We start from the raw sequence: 23,032 nt of genomic DNA, 5'->3' as shown, positions 1-23,032 counted from the left end.
CACCCTCACTTCACCCTTCTTCTCCCTCTCACTCCCCCCATCTCTCCCTTCCCTTTCTCCTCCCTCCTTCCCTCACACACGTTTGAGACTAAGATATAGACTCCAGATGTCATTCCCCCTTCACACCTAAAATGCTGTTACATATCTCTCAAGAACAAGAATACTCTCTCTTGCATAATGGTAGTAAAAGTATGTCACCAACCATGTCAATGAAGCCCTTTATAGCAATTATTTTCCTGGTCCAAGATCCAATTCCAGATCATGCACTGCACCTGGCTGTCCTGCCTAGGAACAGTGTCTTGGCCTTTCTTTGTCTTCCTTGGCATCGATATTTTTTTAAGAGCACAAGCCGGTTCTTTTGTACGATACGTGCTCCCAAAACAGGAGCGCTATGCAAGTGGTACTTCCCGGTGCACCGTATCAGGAGGCACCTGATGAGGGTTCACCCTAATTCTGCGTGATGCTAACTCTGATTCTGTGTTGAAGGTGACGCCCGCCGGATTTCTTCACTGAAAAGTTACACTCTTCCCTTTTTCAACTGATAATTGTGGAGACATACTTCGAGATTATGTGACTATCCTGTTCCAAATCGAACATCCGTCCACTGGTTTTAGTGTGCCCTGATGATTCTCGCCTGGCCCAATCATGATGATGGTTGCAAAATGGTGACTTTCTAATTCCATCATTCTTGCCTTATTTATTAGCTAACGTTGTGTAGTAACGAAGAGCTTCCCCCCCTCTCCAATCTATATGTTTGTATCAGTATAGCTTTGTAGACTCTTATGTTTTACTCAACGGGATATAATCCCCAACAGCTGTTATTTATTTTGAGGGTCAGTGTGTACCATATTTGACAATGGAAACCAAGCTAGCTTCAGTTTTCCTTTGAAATAATCCCTTTTTTTGAGAATGTCCTTGCTTTACAGAACAACAAATAATGTGTTTAGCAATCCTGGAGGCCTCCAGGCTTCTTGAAAATGCTCAACCAGGGATCATTTTATCATGAGGAACAGCAACCTAAAATTTTCTCCCATCGAAAACTCAACCATTACCAAGAAACATATGTGACTCTAAACAAAATAGATTCTACATTTTATATTTTAATTATTGTTTTTTTATGAATAGCTCTGACTGTTGACATCTCTTGCATTACTGAAAGTAAATATAACAGGTAATATCCCTACAGTAAACAGGCAATAACAAGATAAACACACGATATACTTTGACTTAAATGTCAAGGAGATCCAGGATACATTCAAAAGAACTTAACATAGACATATAGAATTGTGTGCTTCCCATTAATAGCTGCCTCTAAAGATAAATACAACTCTCTCTCTCTCTCTCCCTCACTCCCTCTGAATATAAAAGTCAAACTCCACTCTTAGCATCCTCACTCATTTATAGTGCCATGTACACCATATTACCTCTCACTTTTCCTTCCAAAGAAATTAAGAGATAGCAAATAAATTATAAAATATCATTAGTTCACTGAAGCACTACAGAAATAAAGATATTCACGGGGCTTGCATTGTGTTCCTATCTTTTTTTTTTGAAAGAGAGAGAGGGCTCAAGTGAGTGAGGGTCAGAGAGAGTAAGAAAATCCCGGGAGGTGGGGAGGAGTGAGAGAGAGAGAGAGAGAGAGAGAGAGAGAGAGAGAAAGAGAGAGAGACAGGGCTCACCTGAATCGGGGCTCAAGCTCACACGATGCAGGACTTTAGCTCACAAACCTGTTAGATCATGACCTGAGCCGAAGTCAGATGGCTAACGACTGAGTCACCGAGGCACCCTGTGTTCCTATCTTTATATCCCCAGTACTATGCAGGTGCAATGGACATACAAGGAGGAATAAAGACCCAGTTCCCAGCCGCTAGGGCTTAGAGGCTTCTAGAAGACAGAAGTCCATGAGTGATTCTACTAAAAAGAAAAACTAGAATGAGCTAGGCAGTAGGACTGCATCATAAGAACAAACTGTGGACACTTAGAAGAAAGGTATGATTCACTGCACTTGGAGATCAGGAAAGGCAGAAGGGCAGTTTCATCTGCTATGGGAGGAGTATGATCCCCTCGGCAGAGCATGCAAGTGACAAAGGATATGTCAAACCAAGGAAACATTAGCAAAAGCATCGAACATAAAAATACACAGAATGTGGGAAGTGGCCCAGGATGCATTAAAAGATGTAGACAGATGAAGACGGTGTATGACTTTGAACTCAAGCATCAAAGTCACTCCTTAGCATCTGATAAGGACACATCTTTACAAACACTGGCCACAGAAGGGAGGAAAGGAAATCTGCCTAATCACCAACATTTTAGTTCATTTGGCCTCGTGCCATACAAGCTTCTCACATCCAATGTGCAAAAGACTGCAGAAAGGGGGGAACAAAGAACAAGAAGTGTACACTAAATAACGTTTTCCCAAATACGAAATTAGCCAAATAGCATCTGTCCAAACAAACATAAAAATTCTAAACTTCTAAACACTTAGATGGGATTTTCATTGTAATCACAAAGTCTCCGTTTCTCAGTAATCCTGGTAATTTTCAACACATGCCATTGCACAACATGCTTGTATTGAAAGATGGGCTGGAAAACCATCTGAGACCAGGTCAGACCAGCATCAACGGATTGTTCGCGTCAGAGGACTGTGTCAATTTCAACAGGACAGCGCCAGACTGGGGTGGGGGGGGGGCTTGGGGGGGGCGGGGGGCGGAGGGAGTGGGGAGTGGGGGGGGCAGGAAGTGTTCTGTGGCAAATAAAGAAACTCACAAAATCTGGGAGACCGGTAGTGCCCACATCTGCCATTATTGCCAATTCAGCACCTGTGGTAGAGCGGGCCTGGGGCTGCCATTTTTCCCTTTGACCTTGATAACAGAACTCTGACTCAATTTGGCTCAAAGCCCCGCCCAATTAAAATACTCTGTTCTCCCAACCAATACATGGCCACGCATAGTCCTCATCCCTGAAACATGAGCATCTCCCCAGGTAGGACGCGAGGGGAAGCTTTCGAGCTCCTAGTAAAAGGGCACAGATTACAAAGGCTCTCCTCTTTGGCCCTCCACGGTCTTAGGATGGAAGTTTCCTCTGTGATAACAACAATCTACTTCATATTTAACTGACTGAAGCCTTCTTGAGCACGGGAACCACTTCTTTAGACCCACCTTATAATTTAGTTTGGCTCCTCACCCAAAAGCAAAAGCTCCATGACATTTGTTGAAAGTGAAGCTTTTAAGGGGCACCTGGGTGGCTCAGTCGGTTGGGCGTCCGACTCCGGCTCAGGTCGTGATGTCGTAGTCTGTGGGTTCAAGCCCCGCACCGGGCTCTGAACCTGGAGCCTGCTTTGGATTCTGTGTCTCCCTGTCTGACCCTCCCCTGCTTGCGCTCTCTCTCTCTCTCTCTCTCTCTTTCTCAAAAATAATGAACACTTAAAAAAAAAAAAAGGAAAGGAGAGTTTTTAAGAAAGGGACATGGGGGAAGGAAGCAGCCTGCAAATCTACCAAAGTCAGTGTACTTTGACCTTCACCCTTGTAATCAGCATTAATCAAATCTATGGTCCCCACTTCTTTCAAGTGCCACAATTCCTTTTAAGCCCAAAATGCTGCTGACCCACAAACTGTACTTTGATATTCAGTACTTAAAAATAGGCATAAAGTCCAAAAGTCACAATGAATCAATAATAATTTTAAATAAATATTTCTTTCAATAAAGCACACAGGTTTGAAAAATATTTGATGTATTTGCAAGGTATACATTTTTGGTCCATAGGAAATGCACATAGGGTTCACAGATACCTTTAAAAAAAATTCCATGACCCTTTCAAGTTCCAAGATCCATACGTCAAAAAGTATTAATCCATAGTAAGAGCATTTTATTTGAATCGATTGCATAGTCGATAGACTACCCAGAACCCCAAGGATGTAAGTTGTAACAGAGCCATGACTTTGCCTTCTGCTTTGGCCAACTTTAATCCAGTTTTAAATTTCTGAAGCAGGCTTCTGCTCCTATTTATAATGTGAAGTTTAAAAAAACATGTTAACACTTATGAAATTGTTATGCTACATAAAAATTCCCCTGAGTCTAAGATGCCCATAGAAATGCAAGAGATGAAAAATAATTTGCTCTATCACGCATTTTCTTATTTACCAGCAGGCATTAATAGCTTCAAATCAAAGTTAAATTTCCTATTTAGAGGGGCCAGTGATTGAAATAAAAATGATAAACAGCATCAGCTTCTTAACATAAGGAAAGCAGGCATCTGCTAAGTTCCAAGAGAGACTTTTTAAAGTGCATTTTACAAGCAATCAACAGTTTGTCAATTTCTTCCAGTCCCTGGATCAAAATGAATCCATTTGTCCTCTTCATCTACAACCCAAGAAATGAGTTTTGTGAGCATCTAAGGCAAAGATTATGCCGTCTTAACCATAAGCCAAAACAAAAAGAAAAGTGAGAAGAAAAGAAAGAATTTTTTAAAAGGCCCCAAAAACCAATGGCTTTGAAGCAACTGTCAAATTTGGTTTTGTCCAATGTAGCTGTGACTTCCGGCCTCCAGCCGCTGAAAAGGAAAATGGGAGAAAGGAGAGGGGGCCGTTGCCCCTTGGGAAAGCTGTAAATAAAATGTCTGAGAGGTATAGCAGGTAGCAAAGAGAGTTCAGAGAAATTCAGGAGTGGAATGAACTTCACTCCCATTCATTGAGGAAAGGAGTGAGAAAAGAAAGAACGGGAGAGGGTCCGGGGCCGGGGGGGGCGGTGGAGAAAACACAGATATGGCCCCAAATCGCAAAGCAGGTCTACCTTACGTGTAGAGAGCCCTGCAAATTAAGTTTTATTTCCAAAAGACTGCCTCCAAGTTTTCACTGAATGCTCGCCCTGCTCCTAGGTACCCTGCCAGCACAGTCCCCTCCTGTTCAGAGCACACACACATACCTCACGGGCCAGCCTCTGTTCAACGAGAGCATTAAATTATGTTATGAAGAAAAACGCCAGTTCTCTGGGCCAAGGAGTTAAAGAGATCAGCACCGCGTTTGTACTACTTACCATTAACACAACAGAGAGAAAGAAACACCAATTGGTCGGTTTCTTAGACTCTGCACTCTTCATTCTCTAGACCACCTGACTTCCAGAAAAACCACTGAGCTGTATCGCTCAGTCTGTCAACATCTTAAAACAGATATTGGCTGTACTCTATATGTGAATATTTGAGTATAATTTCAATTTCCCCAAGAGGATTCCCACGGGAGAATACTAATTTGAATTTTCTTTCGTTACACAACACTCTCCCAAATTTGCACTTTTGCAAAGCCATTTTCTACAAAGCATCAAGCTCCTAGAGAAAAGACAAGGGGGTGGGGTGGAGAAGGGGGCGGGAGGATGCCCCAGCTGACTGATGCCAGATGAACCTTCCTGGATTCACAGAGCTTTGTTTTGAAGATTTCCGCCTCGTATTAAATCAAAGTGGCAAAGCAGGTCTTGAAGACGAGTGAACTACATTCTCCACCCAGAAGGTCAAGGCTGCCAACACTGGACGTATTTAACTTTCTGGGCTAGAGAGCCCACACTGTCCTAGAGTGAACTTACGGAGCCATTCACATTTTTAACCAACAACTACAGATATTTCTCGAGAACTAAGACTCAGACAGCCTGGGACTGTGTCTTTTTGGCTATTTTGGCCCAAATGGCTGTATGCATCCCTGATACTATTTCTACCCCAGACCCGGAGACAAGAGGGGATTCATTTTATAACGTGCACCAAAAGTACTTTATTTGTGTTGGATGTAGTAAAAGCATCATTACTTAAAATGATAGGCCACTTTTTCAGGACAGAGATTTGGCAGAAAGGTGAGAGCGGCATCCAAGTTACAAAAACCTGAAGATTTATAGCAGATGCCAACAGCAGGACTACACCGTGATAAACAACGAGGACAAAAATCATTCTCCGGCGATGGGGCCAGAGCATGAAAGCCGCAGGCCAGGGCTGTGGGATAATGAGGATTCTTTTTGTTCAGGAACATAAGGCTGTGTGCACAAAAAATTCCAGGGGGGAAGATGTCCGCACCCTTTCTTCGTCTCCCAGTGGAGCACGCACACAGTGGACGAGGGAAGTGTTCCCATAAGGAAGGACATGTGCGCGGCCATGACCCTCAGGTCCGCATCCCGGAGACCCTTCCGGCCTGGCTGCCTCGCTTTTCTCTGCCCACGAGCTCTGTTCCACACAACGCGTGTTGTCACACAAAATTTGAAGGCTCACCATCAGAGGGTTCAAGGAAAATTCTTCCTGTGTAGCAATCAGAGTTTGTGGTTGCAAGCAGGAGACAACTCCAGCTCTCATGAGAAGAAAAAAACAAACTATCAGAGTGACATCAAATTGAAAGGAGGAAGGAAGGACCAAGCTCAGAAAGGATGGGGATCAAGAAGCGCCTGGGGCTGGGGCGCCTGGGTGGCTCAGTCAGTTAAGCGTCCGACTTCGGCTCAGGTCATGATCTCGTGGTCCATGGGTTTGAGCCCTGCGTCAGGCTCTGTGCTGACAGCTCAGAGCCTGGAGCCTGTTTCAGATTCTGTGTCTCCCTCTTTCTCTGACCCTCCCTTGTTCATGCGCTCTCTCTGTCTCAAAAAAAATAAATGTTAAAAAAATTAAAAAAAAAAAAAAGAAGAAGAAGAAGCTCCTGGGGTCTATGCAGCAGGACTGCAGGTCTCAGTGCTCAAAATAATCAGTTCTGGTGACTTTCAGCCTTTTGCCACCCTGCTCAGGATCCCAACTTTAGGGAGAAAGTGTCTTATTAACTTAGATACTGGGGGACACGTGGATGCCACAGCTAGAAGGTGACACACTGACAGTCCCCCGCCCACAGGACAGGGAGAAGAATTCCCGAAAACGTGATCAGGGTGCTGTTACCAGAAGATGGGAAATGAAGCTGGGCAGAAAAAACTCACAGATGTCCACTTCAACCGCTACATAAACCGTCTTAGCATCCCTACTAAACTGTTTATTTTTTCGACTTTTAGAGGCAACTTTGTCAAAACCTACAGTTAATATTATCACCCAAGAGTCTGTTGCAAATGTTCCATACAGAGAACCCCACAGTGGGGCACCTGGGTGGCTCAGTCAGTTGAGCATCCAATTCTTGATTTTAGGCTCAGGTCATGATCCTAGACTTGTAGGATTGAGCCGTGCCTTTCTCTCTCTCTCTCTCCCTCTGCCCTTCTCTCTAGCTTGCTCTCTCGCTCTGTCTCTTTCTCTCTAAAATAAGTAACTTTTTTTAAAAAAGAACCCCATGGTAATCTCTAGGGTCTTCAATTTAGGAAAACACTTGGGGCTCCAGATGAGCTGATGGACATTCTTTTATTAGATAATGAGGGCTAAGTAATTCATCATGTTTCTCTTCTTACTTAGGCTGCCAGGAAGCTCAGAGCTGAAAGTTTCAGGCTAGTTACAGTAGCTATCCTAGGTTTTCAGGTACAACTAAACCCTTCATTATTTGATTGTTATTTGTGGGGTTTTAGTTCAACCTTGTTTGAATGCATGAGCGGTATTTCGAGCTTTTACTGAAAACTACTTCAAAAGCATTTAGATTTCTTTCTTTACGAACCAAAAACTAATCCTTTCAGAACTGCATAAGAATCTAATACATAATTGTATTTGCTGAGGTTTTAGATTGGCCAGGGGTTTTCTGTTCTGCAGCCAGCATCATCTCTTTCCTTTCTTGCTAGTGCAGAGTTAACTTCAGGCAGCAGAAACTATTTCAGATGAATTTCTGGTTTTAAAAGTGGCTGTGGCAAAAAATATTAAATTTGATCAGCTGGAAGGCTGGATAGATAAATAATAACCCTACTCTTGAGTCTGATTATAATGTAGGATAATTTTCAGAATAGTTATCAAGGAACAACAGGGAACTGTCTCAAACCTAACCAGACAGGGGAATGAGTAACTAGACAGAGAAACTGGGACATACACAGCATTTATGCCATCACGAACCAAGGAGATTGGTTGAGCGTGAGAGGTCTAATCCATCAGTTTATAGGTAAAGCCACTTTCTGGTTAATTCCATGTACTTTTGATGCTAAAAATCATCAGAATCTCCTAATTCTGCAGGAATGGGCAGAGCTAAGGGGAACAGCAGAATATCTGGGAAGGTAAGGAAAATCAGAATATTTGATCTTCCTAAGAGGATCAGAAAACATCTACAGTGTGATTTTGAGTGGTTTGGGGGTGTTTGGGTTTTTTGTTTTTTGGGTTTGGGGTTTTTTTGTGTGTCTTTTCCTTCTTTTGATGGCAACAGGAATTCTTAAATATCAAGGTGCTATCACCATGAAAGATGTCTTTCACGTTGGGTTTCCTGAAATAGCATCTGAATGGTTCTTCAGAGGCCAATAACCTGTGAGGAAAATGTTAAAAGCCATTAAGTTAAAAGCCATTCTCCTTCCTCTAAATTCCCCCCTTTTTGGAAGCAATCTGTTCCAATGTTTGGCAGTAAAAATGCTCAAAATGAGCCAATACCGTACCAATGAGAAGTTTCCACTTGCCTGACATGGGCAACGTAGGAAACGGTGACCTGGGTTTGGTGAAGACGCAGAGACGCCTCCCACTTCTGCCTTACCCCCCCCCCCCACCATGTTCAAGATCAGCAGATGCCATGGGCAAGGACACTTCTGGTTCCCATGCTTCTCTGTGCCCTGGAGAGAAGGGGCAACGGTGCGTCCCCCCTCCCATCGCGAAGATGCTGGCACCCCGCTCCAGGAAAAGAGGGGAGAAAAACTGACACCTGAAGGTGGGCCCCCTGAGTTGTGCTGGCAGAACAACGGAGGATGCTAAGCAAATAACTGCAGTCACAAAACTTTCTAGCACATTGGCCTTTAAAAGTCAGAAGACCGAGAATCTTTTCCTGGTTCCAAGGACTCTATGAGCTTTGGATTTAGATTTCCCACCAGCCAAACGAAGGAGCAGGGTCCCCAGCCCCAGTGCCCACAGGCCCATTGGCTTACGTGACTTAGTGATGCCTGCTCTTTAAGGCCTGGGACAAGCGAGAAGCCACCTCCCGTCCACGTGGAGCAGCGCTGGCCGCTGGTCACCATATCGGAACCCACTGTGGTTTGAACCTCCCACTTTCCAAGAGCATCAGAAAGTCCAGATTTCCTTATAAATTCCTCTAATTTTTCAATCCTGGAAACTAATTTGTAAAGTGTTTATATACACAGAAGGTGCCAAAGGAAACATTTTGGGACGCGACAGCCAAGCCTCAGGCCCCCCGTTTGTCAACTTAAAGGAGATCAAGTTCTTTACGGAAGTGCTCTGGGCTGCGGGATGTTCCTTCAGGAAGGGCTGGCTTCCCTTCCCCCCTCACGTGGAAATTCACGGGCCACTGGCACCTGAAAGGTTAAAAGTCATCCTGCAGCAAACCAGACTCAGTTTCTGTCACCCACTGCTTCCCCCAACTGAACCCTTCGTGGCAAGACTCACTAAATAAACTCATGCTCCATGGAACACACTTTGAGAAACACCAAAACTCTATTATCCATCTAGCCCTAAAATGCTATGCGGCTATGGAAACCAAAGGAGGGGAAGAAATTCGTATTTACTGACTCCCATTAACGTGCCAGTTACCATGCTAAGCTTGCATATTCCATACCTCAATGAAGAGTCAAGAGCTAAATGTCATCACTCCCATTTTGAAGTTGAGGATACAGATCAGAGGCCCTGGAAGTAACCTCTAATAAGTGAGGCAGCCAAGATTTTTTTTTAATTTTTTTTTTTTTTTTTTACATTTATTTATTTTTGAGACAGAGAGAGACAGAGCGTGAATGGGGGAGGGTCAGAGAGAGGGAGACACAGAATCTGAAACAGGCTCCAGGCTCTGAGCTGTCAGCACAGAGCCCAAGGCGGGGCTCGAACTCACAGACGGCAAGATCATGACCTGAGCCGAAGTCGGACGCTTAACCGACTGAGCCACCCAGGTGCCCCAAGGCAGCCAAGATTTATTTCCACGCGTGCCTGATTAAAAACCCCACGGTCTTGGGGCGCCTGAGTGTCCCAGTCAGTCAAGCGTCTGACTCTTGATTTTAGTCCAGGTCACGATCTCGTGGTTTGTGGGATCGAGCCCCGTGTCAGGCTCTGCGTTGACAGTGTGGAGCATGCTCGGGATCTCTCTCTCCTTCTCTCTCTGCCCCTCCCTCGCTCTCACACGAGCACTACCTCTCTTTCTCTCTCTCAAACAAATGAAATGAAAAAATAAATAAATAAAAGGTATCGAGGCAAGTGCCTTAAGTTTTCCTCCTTGAAAAGAAAAAAAAATGTTTGTAAACTAGATTAAGATTATTTTTGTGAATGCTTCTCAATAGCATTCTAAAGTTCAGTGGCCATGGGTGAAGTTGCTATGTGCTGTGTAAATTTCTGAGTTGCCATACTCATGAGAAAAAGAATTATTCCATAAGAAATCTCGACCCTACATCTGCTAGGTACATCACATCTGTAAACTGGAAACAAGACCCACCCATGGTTTTGCGTGATGTATTCTGTTTTCTATCGCAAGAGGAGGAATATCAGGAAGGTGGCCCATCCAGTCATGGAGCCACAACCCACAAAATGTACCCATTCAACAGCACAATCCCGAGTCTACTGGCCACTAGGGTCGGAGCCAGGTGTTGGCACATAGGGCAAAAAAGGCCTCTGAGGACTGAGCCCCTCTGGGCAGGCTGGAAAGAAGCAAGAAACACCACCAAGAGCAACAAGAAAGGAGCCATCCTGAATGACGGATGGAACACCAAGGCACCAACCTGAACCATCTACCCTTTGGGTGGGATTTCTTCTCTTGTTCAACTATTAGTTACAACTTAGGATCCTTAGGCAAACAGAGATGGATGAAACATGCCATCTCGAGGACTAAATAAAGGAACGTATTTAAAGGAGCGAATGGAACTCTAAGAAAAATACAGTTTGTTATTTACATGCCAGTGAAAAGGATGTGAAGGCTACAGAGCACTGACAGAAGTGAGGACAGAAACCGTGTATTGTTAGTTTCCCCAACACCTAGCACGTGCCTGCCATACAATGACTACTTCCTATACCCTTGTTTGAACACCTTTCTTTTTTTTTTTAATTTTTTTTAATGTTTATGTATTTTTGAGAGAGAGACAGAGGGTGAGTGGGGAAGGGGCAGAGAGAGGGGCAGAGAAAGTCTGAAGCAGGCTCCAGGCTCCAAGCTGTCAGCACAGAGCCCAACACGGGGCTCGAACTCACAAACTGTGAGATCATGACCTGAGACGAAGTCGGAAGCTTAACCAACTGAGCCACCCAGGTGCCCCAGACACCTTCCTATAGGGATAGTCAACATGTAATACACTGCGTAATTTCCAAAGCCTTGACCTATGTAGAAGCCCATGAAACCATCACCATAATCAAGATGTTGAATACATCCATCACTCCCAAACCCTTGTTCAAGCCTCTTCAAAATCTGTCCCCCCATCCGATTCTCAGATCCGCTAATGTGCTTTCCATCACTTTCCATCCCCACCAGGACTAAGCACTCCAGTTCATCCACATCCTCACCAACACAAGGTATGCTTGAAGTCTCTTTACTTTTATTTGTTTTTTAATTTTTTTTTAACGTTTATTTATTTTTGAGACAGAGAGAGACAGAGCATGAACAGGGGAGGGGCAGAGAGAGAGGGAGACACAGAATCCGAAGCAGGCTCCAGGCTCTGACCCATCAGCCCAGAGCCCGATGTGGGGCTCAAACTCCCAGACCACGAGATCGTGACCTGAGCTGAAGTCGGACACTTAACCTACTGAGCCACCCAGGCGCCCCTCTTTACTTTTAGCTATGCTATAGGTATGTAGTGATATCTCACAGTGGTTTTAATTTGCATTTTCTTGATGATTAATGATGTTCAACAGCTTCCTGTGCTTATTTCCTGTCCATATAACTTCTTTGTTCACAACGTTTGCTTTTTTTTTTTTTTTTTAATTGGGGTGTTTATCATCTTATCCACTATCTTGATATCCCGGACACAAGTCCTTTCCCACAGATTTGCAAGTATCTTCTCCCACTCTGTGTCTCATCTAGTCATTCTCTTGTCTTTATTGCTTAAAGAGCAAAAGGTTTTATTTTGATGAAGTCCAATGTAATCAAGTTTTCCTTTTATGGATCACTTTTTTGCTATTGTTCTAAGAAATCTTTGCCCAGTCCAAAGAAACTTCGGGCTGTTCATTACCTTGATTTTAGGAATGTTTATACTGATGCATAAAAAGTCACAAAGATCTACTGCCTTTGTCTGCAAGCTTCCCAGTTTTAAGGCTTTGCATTTAGGCCTGTGATGAATTGTGAGTTTCTATACACCAGATGTATGATGTCAGGATCAAAGTTGGGGGGTTGTACGCAGATATCCAACTGCCCTAGCATCATTTGTTGAAAAGACTATCCTTTCTCCAGCAAACTTTGCACCTTTACCAGGATAGTACACACTTCTGATCCAAGAGCAGAATTCTCAAAAAAGGCCTTCGTTAACAGCCGCTAAAACATAAAATTTGCACACATCCAATGCCTCTGGTCCGGTCTAAAGAAATAGAACCACACGTATGTAAGGATGTGCCCAGAGAGTTAAAACAGTACTGCCTGCACGAGAACAAGGAAAGAAGATGGACACGCCCCCGGACGAGCCCTGACAGAGAGAGGACGGAACCACCTGTGGTCCCAACTGCACCACAAATTCTATGCAGATACTTAAAAAGAATGAGTTGGACCTACATGTACAGTAACCCCCCCACAACATCCATAGGGAATATGTTCCAAGACCCCCAGTGGATGTCGGAAACTGCAGAGAGTACCAAACCCCCTATATGCTATGTTTTTTCCCACGCATACATACCTAGGACAAATTTTAACTTGTAAGTTAGGCACAGTAAGAGATGAACAACAATCACCGATAGTAAAATAGAACAATTATCGCAATATACTGTCACTGAAGTTAAGGGAATGTGGTCTCTCTCTGTCTCTAAAAATACCTTATTATCCTGTACTCATCCTTCTTCTTGTAATAAGGCAAATGATGTCAGCATCATCATGTAACCTTGGGCAACTACTGACCTTCTAATGATCTGTCAGAAGAAGGATCGTGTGTTTCTGGACTGTAGTTGCCAGCCTGCAAGTAATTGAAACCATGGAAAGCAGAACCATGGATGGTTTGTAAAGCAAACAACATTCATGGTTTTATATATATATATATATATATATATATATATATATATATATGTATATATATATATATGTGTATATATATGTATAAATATATACACAAATACATATTATTATTATTATATAAACAAATATATATATTATTGAAATACATAAAAAGACCTAAATATGCATGTATTTCAATAATATATATAAAACCACAAATATATTTCAATAATATACATATATAAAACCACAAATATATATATATATTATTGAAATACATGAGAAAGACCTAAATATGCACCTATTCATTTGTATATTTTTGCAAAAACCTGGACAAAGTTGTGGAAAAATCATTACCAGACAGGTTATATGAGTTTCCTTCATGGATAGACTTGGGAACAGAGAAACGGACAAGCTTATTAACTTAACACACTTCCAAGCTGTCTGATTTGTTACCCTGTTACCCTAAGCAGATATTGTTTTGTAATTTTTTAGTCAAACCTAATATAAAACAGTAGCCATGACGTATAGCAGGTATGCGACTCCATTTCACATCTGCACCACCATCTGGAAAAAAATTCTCATTGCTTCCCACCACCCCCCCCCGCCCACCCCCGTGGTTGGTTCAAGCAGGGAGAAATATATCGGTGCACGGAGGATACTCAAAAGAAAATTCGAAAGTAGGTGTTACGGGCTGAATCGTGCCTCTCCAAAGATTCATATGCTGCAATCCTAAGCCCCCACGCCTCAGAATGTGACCTTAGAAACAGGCATTGCAGATGTAATTGGTTAAGATGAGCTGGACCAGAGGAGGGCGGGCCCCTGATCTAACGTGGCTGGCGCCCTTCTGCAAAGCAGAAATTTAGGTACAGGGACACACCCAGGGAGAACGCCAGGTGCAACCTGGGGATCCTGCCAGCAAGCCAAGGGACATCTAAGATTTCCAGAAAACCACCAGAAGCTAGGAGGGAGGCATGGAACAGATTCTCCGCCTCGGAAGAAGCCAAACCTGCCGACCCCTTGATTTTAGACCCCCAGCCTCCAGATGGGTGAGACAACAACAAATTCCTGTTGCTTAGGACGCCCAGCTTGTGGCAGCGCTAGGAAACTAAGGCACTAGGCTACCAAGAATTTCAGGCCCAACGCAGAAGAGCCACCTGTCGGCACCGTGGCCCCCCGGCCCGCAGCTCGGTTCCCAGGGAATATCTACAGAAGACTCAGAGTGTGGACGGCTGTCTCCGCTATCCCACATCATGGGTGGCTTGTACGCAGGGGTGTCACACACACCTGGGAAGTGCCAGCCGGTTCCTGATGGAAAGGCACCCGAGCCCGAGGAAGCTGTGTGTTTATCCTCAGACCCACAATTAACAAAGAAGCTGTGAGGCAGGGATGGGGTCTCCAAGGGACCAGGACAAGGAATCAAGACCAGTGGGACTATTCTCAGGATGACAACGAAGGAGGCTCTTTCTCAGCGGCAGCTCTCCTCTCCCCTCCCTTCCCCATGTGCAGTATTCACTCCTTCCTGAGGAACAGAATGAAAGGGAAAACAGCATTTTACAACTGGAGAGGCTCTAACCCAGGCTCCTTGCCCTTGGCGGGCTTGCAAGTGTCTCTGCTGCCATAGCTGCTGCATCGAAAAGAAGAGCCAGGAGCGCCTGGGCGGCTCAGTCGGTCAAGTGTCTTATTTTTAGTTTCGTCTCAGGTCATGATCTCACAGTTTGTGAGTTCGAGCCCTGCATCGGGCTCTGTGCTGGTGGCATAGAGTCTGTTTGCGGTTCTCTCCCTGCCTCTCTCTCTGTCCCTCCCTTGCTCTCTCTCTCTCTCTCTCTCCCCTCTCTCAATATAAATAAACTTAAGAAGAAAAAAAACTTTTTCTTTAATAAAATAAAATAAAGAGGAGCTAGCCCAGGAAAGCAAGCATGATGACTCCTCATGACGCTCAACTTTTGTCTTAAAAGTGAGCTCCGCAATCGAAATAGGTTTTTTTTTTTAATAATGTTTACAATTACCAAGTGAAAAGCGAAAACAAACCACCATGTCTAACCGGATGCAAACAATCAACCAGACAATAATCTGAGGCTGCCACAGACGGACTCTAAAGTCAACCCACACTTGCCCCTGTTGGAGACCCTGCAGATACTCTGACGATCTGGATTGTTTTGAGCATAAAACCCCAGCCTTCCCTTGGTCTCCGCCTGCCTGGAAAAGTACCGCTGAGATCCGCCTAAAAGCAACTACTTTTCACATCCCATAATTGTCATGACCAACGTTAACTACCTCTTGAAGCACATTTATTGTATTTTCCAGACGTGCTCCCTTTAGCAACACAGCCCCCGTTTGCCACCTTTCCTAGGATGTTGACCAGAAGCAGACGAGGGAGGAAGAAGCAGTAATTTCATTGTTTTATAACGTCTGTTTTCATTTTCTTTGAATCCACCGCAAATAAAGTCACACACTCGGTATAAAAAGAGCATGCTATATAGACACATTCATTTCGTCCCAGTTTATGAGAGTCGGGCATCCCTAGACTTTCAGAAATACAGAGAACGTGGTCAAGAGCAACATGGTGTTATCACTGTATTAGTTTATGATGGCTGCTATAACAAATTACTATAGATTGGGGGGCTTAAGACAATAGAAATGTATTCTCTCATGCTTCCGGAGGCTGGAAGTCCCAAATCAAGATGGCGGCAGGGTCACGGTTCCTGCAAAGGTTCTAAGAACACAGTCTTGATTCTTCTAGCTTTTGATGGCTGCCAGAATCCTTAGCAATCCTTGGCTTGTGACAGCAGAACTCCATTCTCCGCCCATCTTCACACAGCTTTCTCTCCTATGCCTCCTCTGTGCCTTCAAATCTCTCCTTGTAAGGACACCAGTCACTGGATATAGGGCTCACCCTGATAAAAAGACTCAACTGGTGTATAAGCTTCAACAAACAGAGGGAGGTGGTGTTTTTCTCGCTATTGGAATCTCCCTTATCAAAATAAGACTTCAGCGGCAACAGCTGAGGGGAGAAGGAGGAGGTCTGGGCCATCAGACATGGGGAAGATGACCTCAACAAAGTGAGGGACCCAAGTGACACGAGCACTAGGTGAGTCAGCTTCATGAGACTCTGGAAGCACCGAAATAGGCCCAAGGTCGCGAAACAAGTCTGTGCCTTATTCCTGAGACCGTCCCTTTCCAGTTCTTGGCCTGAGGGTTTGGACTCAGTGAATACTCTGATGCTGTGTCACTGGTTAGCAGCTACACTGGGATCAAAACTCTTTTTTAACATAAAATGATAGCAACTAATTCCACTGGACTCCAAGGAGGTCTTTGGACAAAGACCTCATCTATTTCTTCCTTCTCTACTTCAACAAAGGCTGCGTTCAGATCTGTGCCCAAGGGGGCCGAGCGAAGCACACTGTGGTGTTACTGAGTGTTGCTGGACTAGTTTTATTTGCTGACCACTAACGACTCCCTGAATTGCCGCTATTTGCTATTTTGGAAAGCCCTGTGGAAGGCAGCCTGATCCCCAGTCGCCTTGGGGCCGTCCGGGATGGACTCCCAGGATCCAGTCTACGGGACTAATTCACATAGTAGGATGGAGTCAGTGTAAAGGGAGCGGGGAGGAGAGAGCCAATCTGGAACATCAAACAAAACGCGCAAGTTGCCTAACAGCCCCAGATAACCCAGTACAGTCAACAAGAAACAGCCCAATTAGGCAATGGGTAACCAGGGGGCAGAGAGTTTTTTCCAAGGCTGACATTTTGCAAGTCACTTGGGGGACAGTTTGTTGACAAACCCAGAGAAAGACCCAATGATGTAAAGCTAACATTCTGCTCCTGAAAGACCTCAGATTAACAACTCCAATGTTTCCTTAAAAACAATGACGCCCAACGCTTTGTACTCAACTCATCTAAAAGGGGTGAAAAGAATCGCAAAATCTAAAACCAATTTGGTGAGAAACCCGTGCCTCGCTAAGAGCAGCTATCCCTTATTTCCAAGAAAATGCTCCCGAACTCTCCAACCTCCTTCCTCCCTTCCCCCCATTTTTGGTCTAAACGTGGAAGGACTTCAGACAAGATCAGGCTGGGTGACCAGCTCTCAAGGTCTCTAGTGTGGATAAATGCCATGTGTTCCAGTTGAAGAGACTTCTAAATGGCACCTGGGAATCTCGGCTCAAGTACGACATAACAGCTTACTTCCCCCAAGGTGAGGGCCACCAAATGAGGGGAGCCCTGGTCAGCCCAGGCAACCGCAAGAGATACGAAAGCAGCCTCTCTGAGCCACTCACCCCGCCACTGTTGCCATTCCATTTATTAATAGACAACAGCACCAGCACATCTAAAGCAAACTGCTGGGTGACGCAGTCGGTTAAGCGTCCGACTTCGGCTCGGGTCCTGATCTCGCAGTTCGTGGGTTCGAGCCCCGCTTTGGGCTCTGTGCTGACAGCTCAGAGCCTGGAGCCTGCTTCGGGATTCTGTGTCTCCCTCTCTGGCCCTCCCCAGCTCGCGCTCTTTCTCTCTCTCTCAAAAATAAATACGCATTCACAAAAATAAAATAAAGCACCCTACTTTGTCTTATCCATTCGTACTACAGAAAAGTGGTTAAGAAGCAAGCTCTGAAGCCAAACCACCTGGTTGGAATTCCAGCTCAGCTCGTTTCTAGCCACCCTTCCCTGACCAAATCGTTTAACCTCTTTGGATTTCGTTTTTTTAACTATAAAATGGGGATAAAAGTGGCTATGGAAGGTAAATGAAGTAGATGATTCAAATAAAACCCCCAGCCCCGTGCCACACGCACAACACGTGCTCCCTAAAAACGAGCCATTGCCCGTTCCTTCCTTGCTCTGTGTATCTTTCGTCAATGTGGTCTGCCCGGAAAAGTGTCATATTTGCCAAAGTTTGCTCTCCGCCTGGCGGGCCTGGCCTAACGCTCTCCAGCTGACGTTCTAGACAGTTCTTCCATCACTGAGAAGTGATGAAAAGAGAGAAGTAGAGAAATAAGTCTAGAACAATCTACAGTCCAAGTGAGGGTGAAATCTATCAGATAAGGCAAGGCAGAGAAAGGGCAACATAATCTTACCTCCTAAAATCTGCCAAGTTTTACCTCCAATAAAACTTAAGCTCTATTTACATGAACTTCTCTGCCAGCCCAAAGTTTAACTGGCAACGAAAGAGGGCAAGATCTGGTTTTCTTCCGATCCTTCCTCATTTCACCCTGCTTTAAAGGCGCTAATGCTCAGCCATTGGACAAAATGAGAGTAAAAAGGAAAGTAGTGAGAGGAAGAAAATGATCCAGGCTGAGAAGCCAAGAGTGAGCTTCACGGATAGGAGTTCCGTATTTCCTGGGTCTGCCATGGAGAAATTTCAGTCTCAGGGAAGACAGGCAAATGAGGAAATTGGAACCCTAATGGATCGCCTCACGAGAAGACAGTCGCACAGACTCCACACTTAGAATTTGCCGGAACTTGCTTCTCAAACATTCCTACTATCACATTCCACTCTGTCCTTGTAATAAGTCCACGACAGGCAAGGATCTGTTGGCCTCCTTTGTTTTGAGCTCTGTCTCCAGTCGTCTTTCTCCTGCTCTCCTCCTCTCCTGGCCTGCAGAGAAATGTATCTGGTAGCTCACTGGAGACATATGCTCTGGGAAAACACACCTGCCTGTGGCTAAACGTGTCTGTACTCCTGCCTGCGTGAGTCTGTCATTTCTAAGGGATCTGGCCCACCCAACAATTGAGGCAACTCAGAAGCCCATGCAAGTTGTAAAATATCAAGGCCGGAAGTAATGTCATCTCTTTTAAAAAACCAATACCCTAGCCCTAAAAGTCCCCTTTGCTTTTCTGAGAGGAGCCTGTCTCAGATCCGCTCCTTTAAAAACGTAGAACTCTCCCGAGTCCCTCCAAGAAAAAGAGGCCGCTGTGCAGTGGAGAAGGTGAAAAGGGAAGAATTAATATTTATTCATCTTTAAAAGTTGGGGTGGCAATTGAAATCTTCACATTCCTTTTGATCCTATTCTATTTTTAATGGCAGAAACTCCCAGCCAGGGCTCCAGTGGGATGCAACAGAAGTTTTAACATTCAGGGGAGCACATGAACTTGCCGCGCGGTGTGTGTGACTGAATGAGAAATTATCCAGCTCAGCTCAGCCCTGCTCGGGGCAACAGGTCCCTGCGCCCCGTTACTGGATTTGGGTCAGTCAGCTACACCCCAAAGCAGAAAATATCGGCATCGTTTTGTTTGGCAGAGAAGCGAGTACCGATAGTGATAAGCAAGCCTGGTCAGAGATGTCAGTTCTGACCAAGAAGGCTGGCTGCCAGACCCACGTTAGCTAGAAGGTCACGGTCAGGCCAAAGCAAGGTTCTGCCACACCGCCAGGGCCACAGACTCTTGGAATGGGCATCACCTAGTAGGAACGCATAAAATCAATTTAGAAACAAATGCCATTCTTCCCTCCCCTCGCCTCTTTTGTTTCTAGGTGCTTGTACAATAAATTGGCTCCCTCGTCCTTAGTCCTATTCGGGAGCTCTGGGAATGCTTCCTTTAAGGATTTTCTTCACCCCAGCTCATCTAGATTGCATTCTTGCATTAAAAATTAATGAGGAAAAAAAAATTAATGAGGTCGTACGAGAAGGTTAGGGTTTGTGTGAGAAGGGTGGTTGGTGCTTGGACTTCATTCAGGAGTGGGAGCCCCATCCAGCACAACATCCCTCACCGTCTCCACGGCCATAGAATCAGGGCGAGATAAAGCATCCCGTTCGCTGAGGAATCAGCAACCAACCTTCCTATACGGTGGTGCCTCGAGGGCAGCAAGGGGAAGAAAAAATCCCAGACAGCAAACAGGGACCGTGACCAACATAACCACCAGGAATGTAAATAAAATATTAATACGCACAGCTCACTCACCACCTCACCCTCAACAACTCCCTCCCCCAGAAGCAAAAAGTAAAAACATACAAATTGTGTGTTTTTAAAAAGAGCCGAGCTGCTATTTGGAAAGAAGCCACAAATAGGAAGATTTTTCTCCATTTGGCTCGCTACTGTAATCACAAGGCTTGAGCTGCACCTTCACAAGCGAACCAGGCTTGTTTACTAATTTAAACTTGGGGAGCATGAAGCTGAGCCTCACTCACGTCGGGAAGTACCTTCCAACAGTGATTTGATCTTAGTCAGGCCTAAGCCATGTTTACCTGGGCTTTCAAAAGCCCAAACCTCGGGCTCTTTCCACAGCACACTTTAAAATGAAATAAACGCACCGCAAGAGCCAACTGTAACAATCCAGGCTCGTGCCAAACACACAGGTGTAAATTTCACACAAGAGCCGGGGAGGGCGTTTCTAGTAAAGGAACGATCGCCATGCGGAATGCAAGCCAGACAGAGCTCTCGCCTGCCCAGGGTCACGTGCTCCGGAGCACAAGGGAGACCTTAAACGAAACAGGACGGCAGAAAGAACTCCAAGAGACGAAATCCACAAACTTCGCAGAGGTACAGAACACCAGGCCAGAAAAGCTGCCTGAAGGAAGTCTGGCCTTATCTCTCTAAGGACTTCTAAAGAGCCACCCTCATCACCCGGACGGGGAGCCCGCCATCCTCCTCGGTCACCCCTTCCTTCAGAAGAGAAGCCATGCCCTGAACTGACAGGGACTTCAAATGGCACAACTGGTAACTGGTGTCACAGCCGAAATACATTTACGTTACCTTTGGTCAATCACTCAGACTCCATGTTGATATTCTCTTAATAAGACGAGGAGGTTAGAGGCCGGTCACCTACGACCTTGTGGCCAAGACTAAAGGTCTCTTCTCTTGTTTCGTCTGTTTGAGACCCTGGGGAACTGGCCTGGTGTTGCAGGTTCTGTTCATGTGAACCCACTCCCCACAAATCCAAAGACCCAGGAAGGCTTGGAAACAGGCTGTGGGGCATCTGCTTCTGCTAAATGCAATGCCCTCTGCAGGTTAATCCTCAGTATGAAAACTCATGGCAAAGGTTAGCCTCCCCCAGCACCTAAGGGACAGTCTGCATTTTGTATTTGGAGCTTTACATTTTCATTGAGAAACCTCCCAAGCCAGCCAGGGTTCCTGGCCTCAACTATACTAAGTGTTCCGACTAGCTCAGCCTCCAAGGGCGCTGTATTTTACCACTTAAACACTCCTTCAAAGTTTACTATGAAACAATGTGGCTCTCAGCCTGCCAAAAGTTTAAGTGCAGGTTTCCGTGGATTTTATCTGGCAGAGTAACCGCCCTCTTTCTTGGCAATATTTGCGAGCAAAAGGCAGTCATCAAACCTTGCAGTCTGGGCAATTCCAGGGTCCCAAGTGTCACCGGATGAGCGCCTTTCTGTAAACATCCCTCCTTCTCATTTTGACCCCCTTTCTGTCACCCTGGCTTCAGAATCCAAATTAAAGGCAGTCTGTCATCTCAGTGGACAGCACCGAAAAACTTTTGATGGGATGACCCAGGGCATAACTATTCCTAGCTGAACTTAACTTTCGATTTTCAAATATCTGGGGGAGCTGAAGTTCGGGGGAGATGAAAGGAGAGCACCAACAAACAGGAAAATAAAATAAAATATAAAATAAACGGAAATATAAAATAAAATAAAATAAAATAAAATAAAATAAAATAAAATAAATAGCATACCATGGCCAAGTCAAAGCAAGTTTGATATTTCCAAATTACACTGGCAAATGGATGTTTCCACAAATCATTTGTTCTGTCTTTCCCGGAGAGAAAAAAAGAAGGGAAAAAAAAAATCTGGATGCCAAAACCCTAACCCCAGATCGGTAAATCGTGCCCGCGGAATGCAATCTAAAATTGCTGGTCAGAAAGTGCAAGCTTCCACATATCAACACGCACACAAACACCCGAAGCCAAAAGTTGTAACGCCCGAAGCGATGCGTTGGTCAACGTCCCCCCCTCTGGCCCCCGCCGGGTGCCCGGCGGCGCCGGGCTAAGCTGACAGCATCCTGCTCTTCCACGACCGCTCCGGGCAAATCCCCGCCAAGGGGGCGCAGGCGCCCCCCCTCGGGCTCCTCGGGCCCGGGGCACCTCCTCCTCCAGGCTGGCCCCCGGCCGGCCGGCCGGCCGAGCGGGCGCCCCTTACCTGCAGGCGCTCGGTGGCCGGCTGCCACATCTTCCAGCCCGGGGTTTGGCCGAGGAGACGCTGGCGAGACTCTCGATCGCGCCGGGGGCAGGGGGTGGGGGGCGGGGGGCGGGGGGCCGCGGCCCCCGCTTTACATCTGGGGTCGGCGTCCGCGGGGGCGTTCGTCCCGGAGCCGGCCGCCGCCGCGGGGTGGGCGCAGGGGGGCCGCGAGCAGAGGAGGCGGCGCCGCGCTCCGCTGCCGGCAACTTGTGGGCACGGCGGCGCGCCGGCTGTCCTGGCGCAGCTGCGAGAGGACTGCGCAGCTCCGCCCGGGCCCGCGAGCGCACGGCGGCGGCGGCGGCGGCGGCGACCGCTCCCTCCTCCTCCCCCGCCGCCGCCGCCGCCGTCGCCGCCGCCGCCCGGACCTGCGCGCTCTGAGCATGCCCGGGGCCGGCGCCCTCCCGAGAGCCAGCACCCCCGGGGCCGCCAGTTCCCGCAGCCGGAGCGGGGAGGCCAGAGCCGGCCGCCCTGCCCCCCCCCCCCCGGGACCCCGGGGTTGGGGGGGGCGGGACGGGGTCTGGGAGAGGGGGACAGACTGGCTGGAGAGGGCAGGGCCCGAAAGGCTCGGGTTCGGCAGGGATCGTTGAAGCGCCTGGGACTCGCCCAGGCGCTTGAGGCACGACAGACTTTCCATTCATTCTTACCAGTGGAGTTAACTGAGCAGCTATTATGTTCCAGGCTGATGCTGGGCTCTGGGCGGGGTGGGGGGGGGGGGGATCTAGAGGCACAGGACCCAAGACGGGAGA

General features: G+C 46.2%; 1 protein-coding gene across 3 annotated transcripts in view; it reads right to left on the bottom strand.

Annotated features, from left to right (window-relative positions):
* Window positions 1-22,363, bottom strand: part of PID1 (phosphotyrosine interaction domain containing 1) — a 228,485-nt gene extending 206,122 nt beyond the window's left edge. For 2 of the 3 annotated variants that reach the window (XM_060624006.3, XM_060624008.3), the window contains exon 1: window positions 22,248-22,363. In XM_060624006.3, coding sequence (XP_060479989.1) covers window positions 22,248-22,277 — 30 coding nt within the window. In that variant the 5' untranslated portion in view covers window positions 22,278-22,363. Of the gene's footprint in view, window positions 1-20,844; window positions 20,866-22,247 lie in introns of those variants that run through there. The other variant, XM_060624007.3, reaches the window with a different exon arrangement.
* Between the last annotated feature and the right edge of the window lie 669 nt (window positions 22,364-23,032).

This window comes from Panthera onca, chromosome C1 (assembly GCF_046562875.1).
Source record: "Panthera onca isolate mPanOnc1 chromosome C1, mPanOnc1 haplotype 2, whole genome shotgun sequence".
Taxonomy (NCBI): Eukaryota; Metazoa; Chordata; class Mammalia; order Carnivora; family Felidae; genus Panthera; species Panthera onca.
The sequence above is the reverse complement of the archived record's forward strand: the minus strand, read 5'-3'. Positions and strand labels throughout refer to the sequence as shown.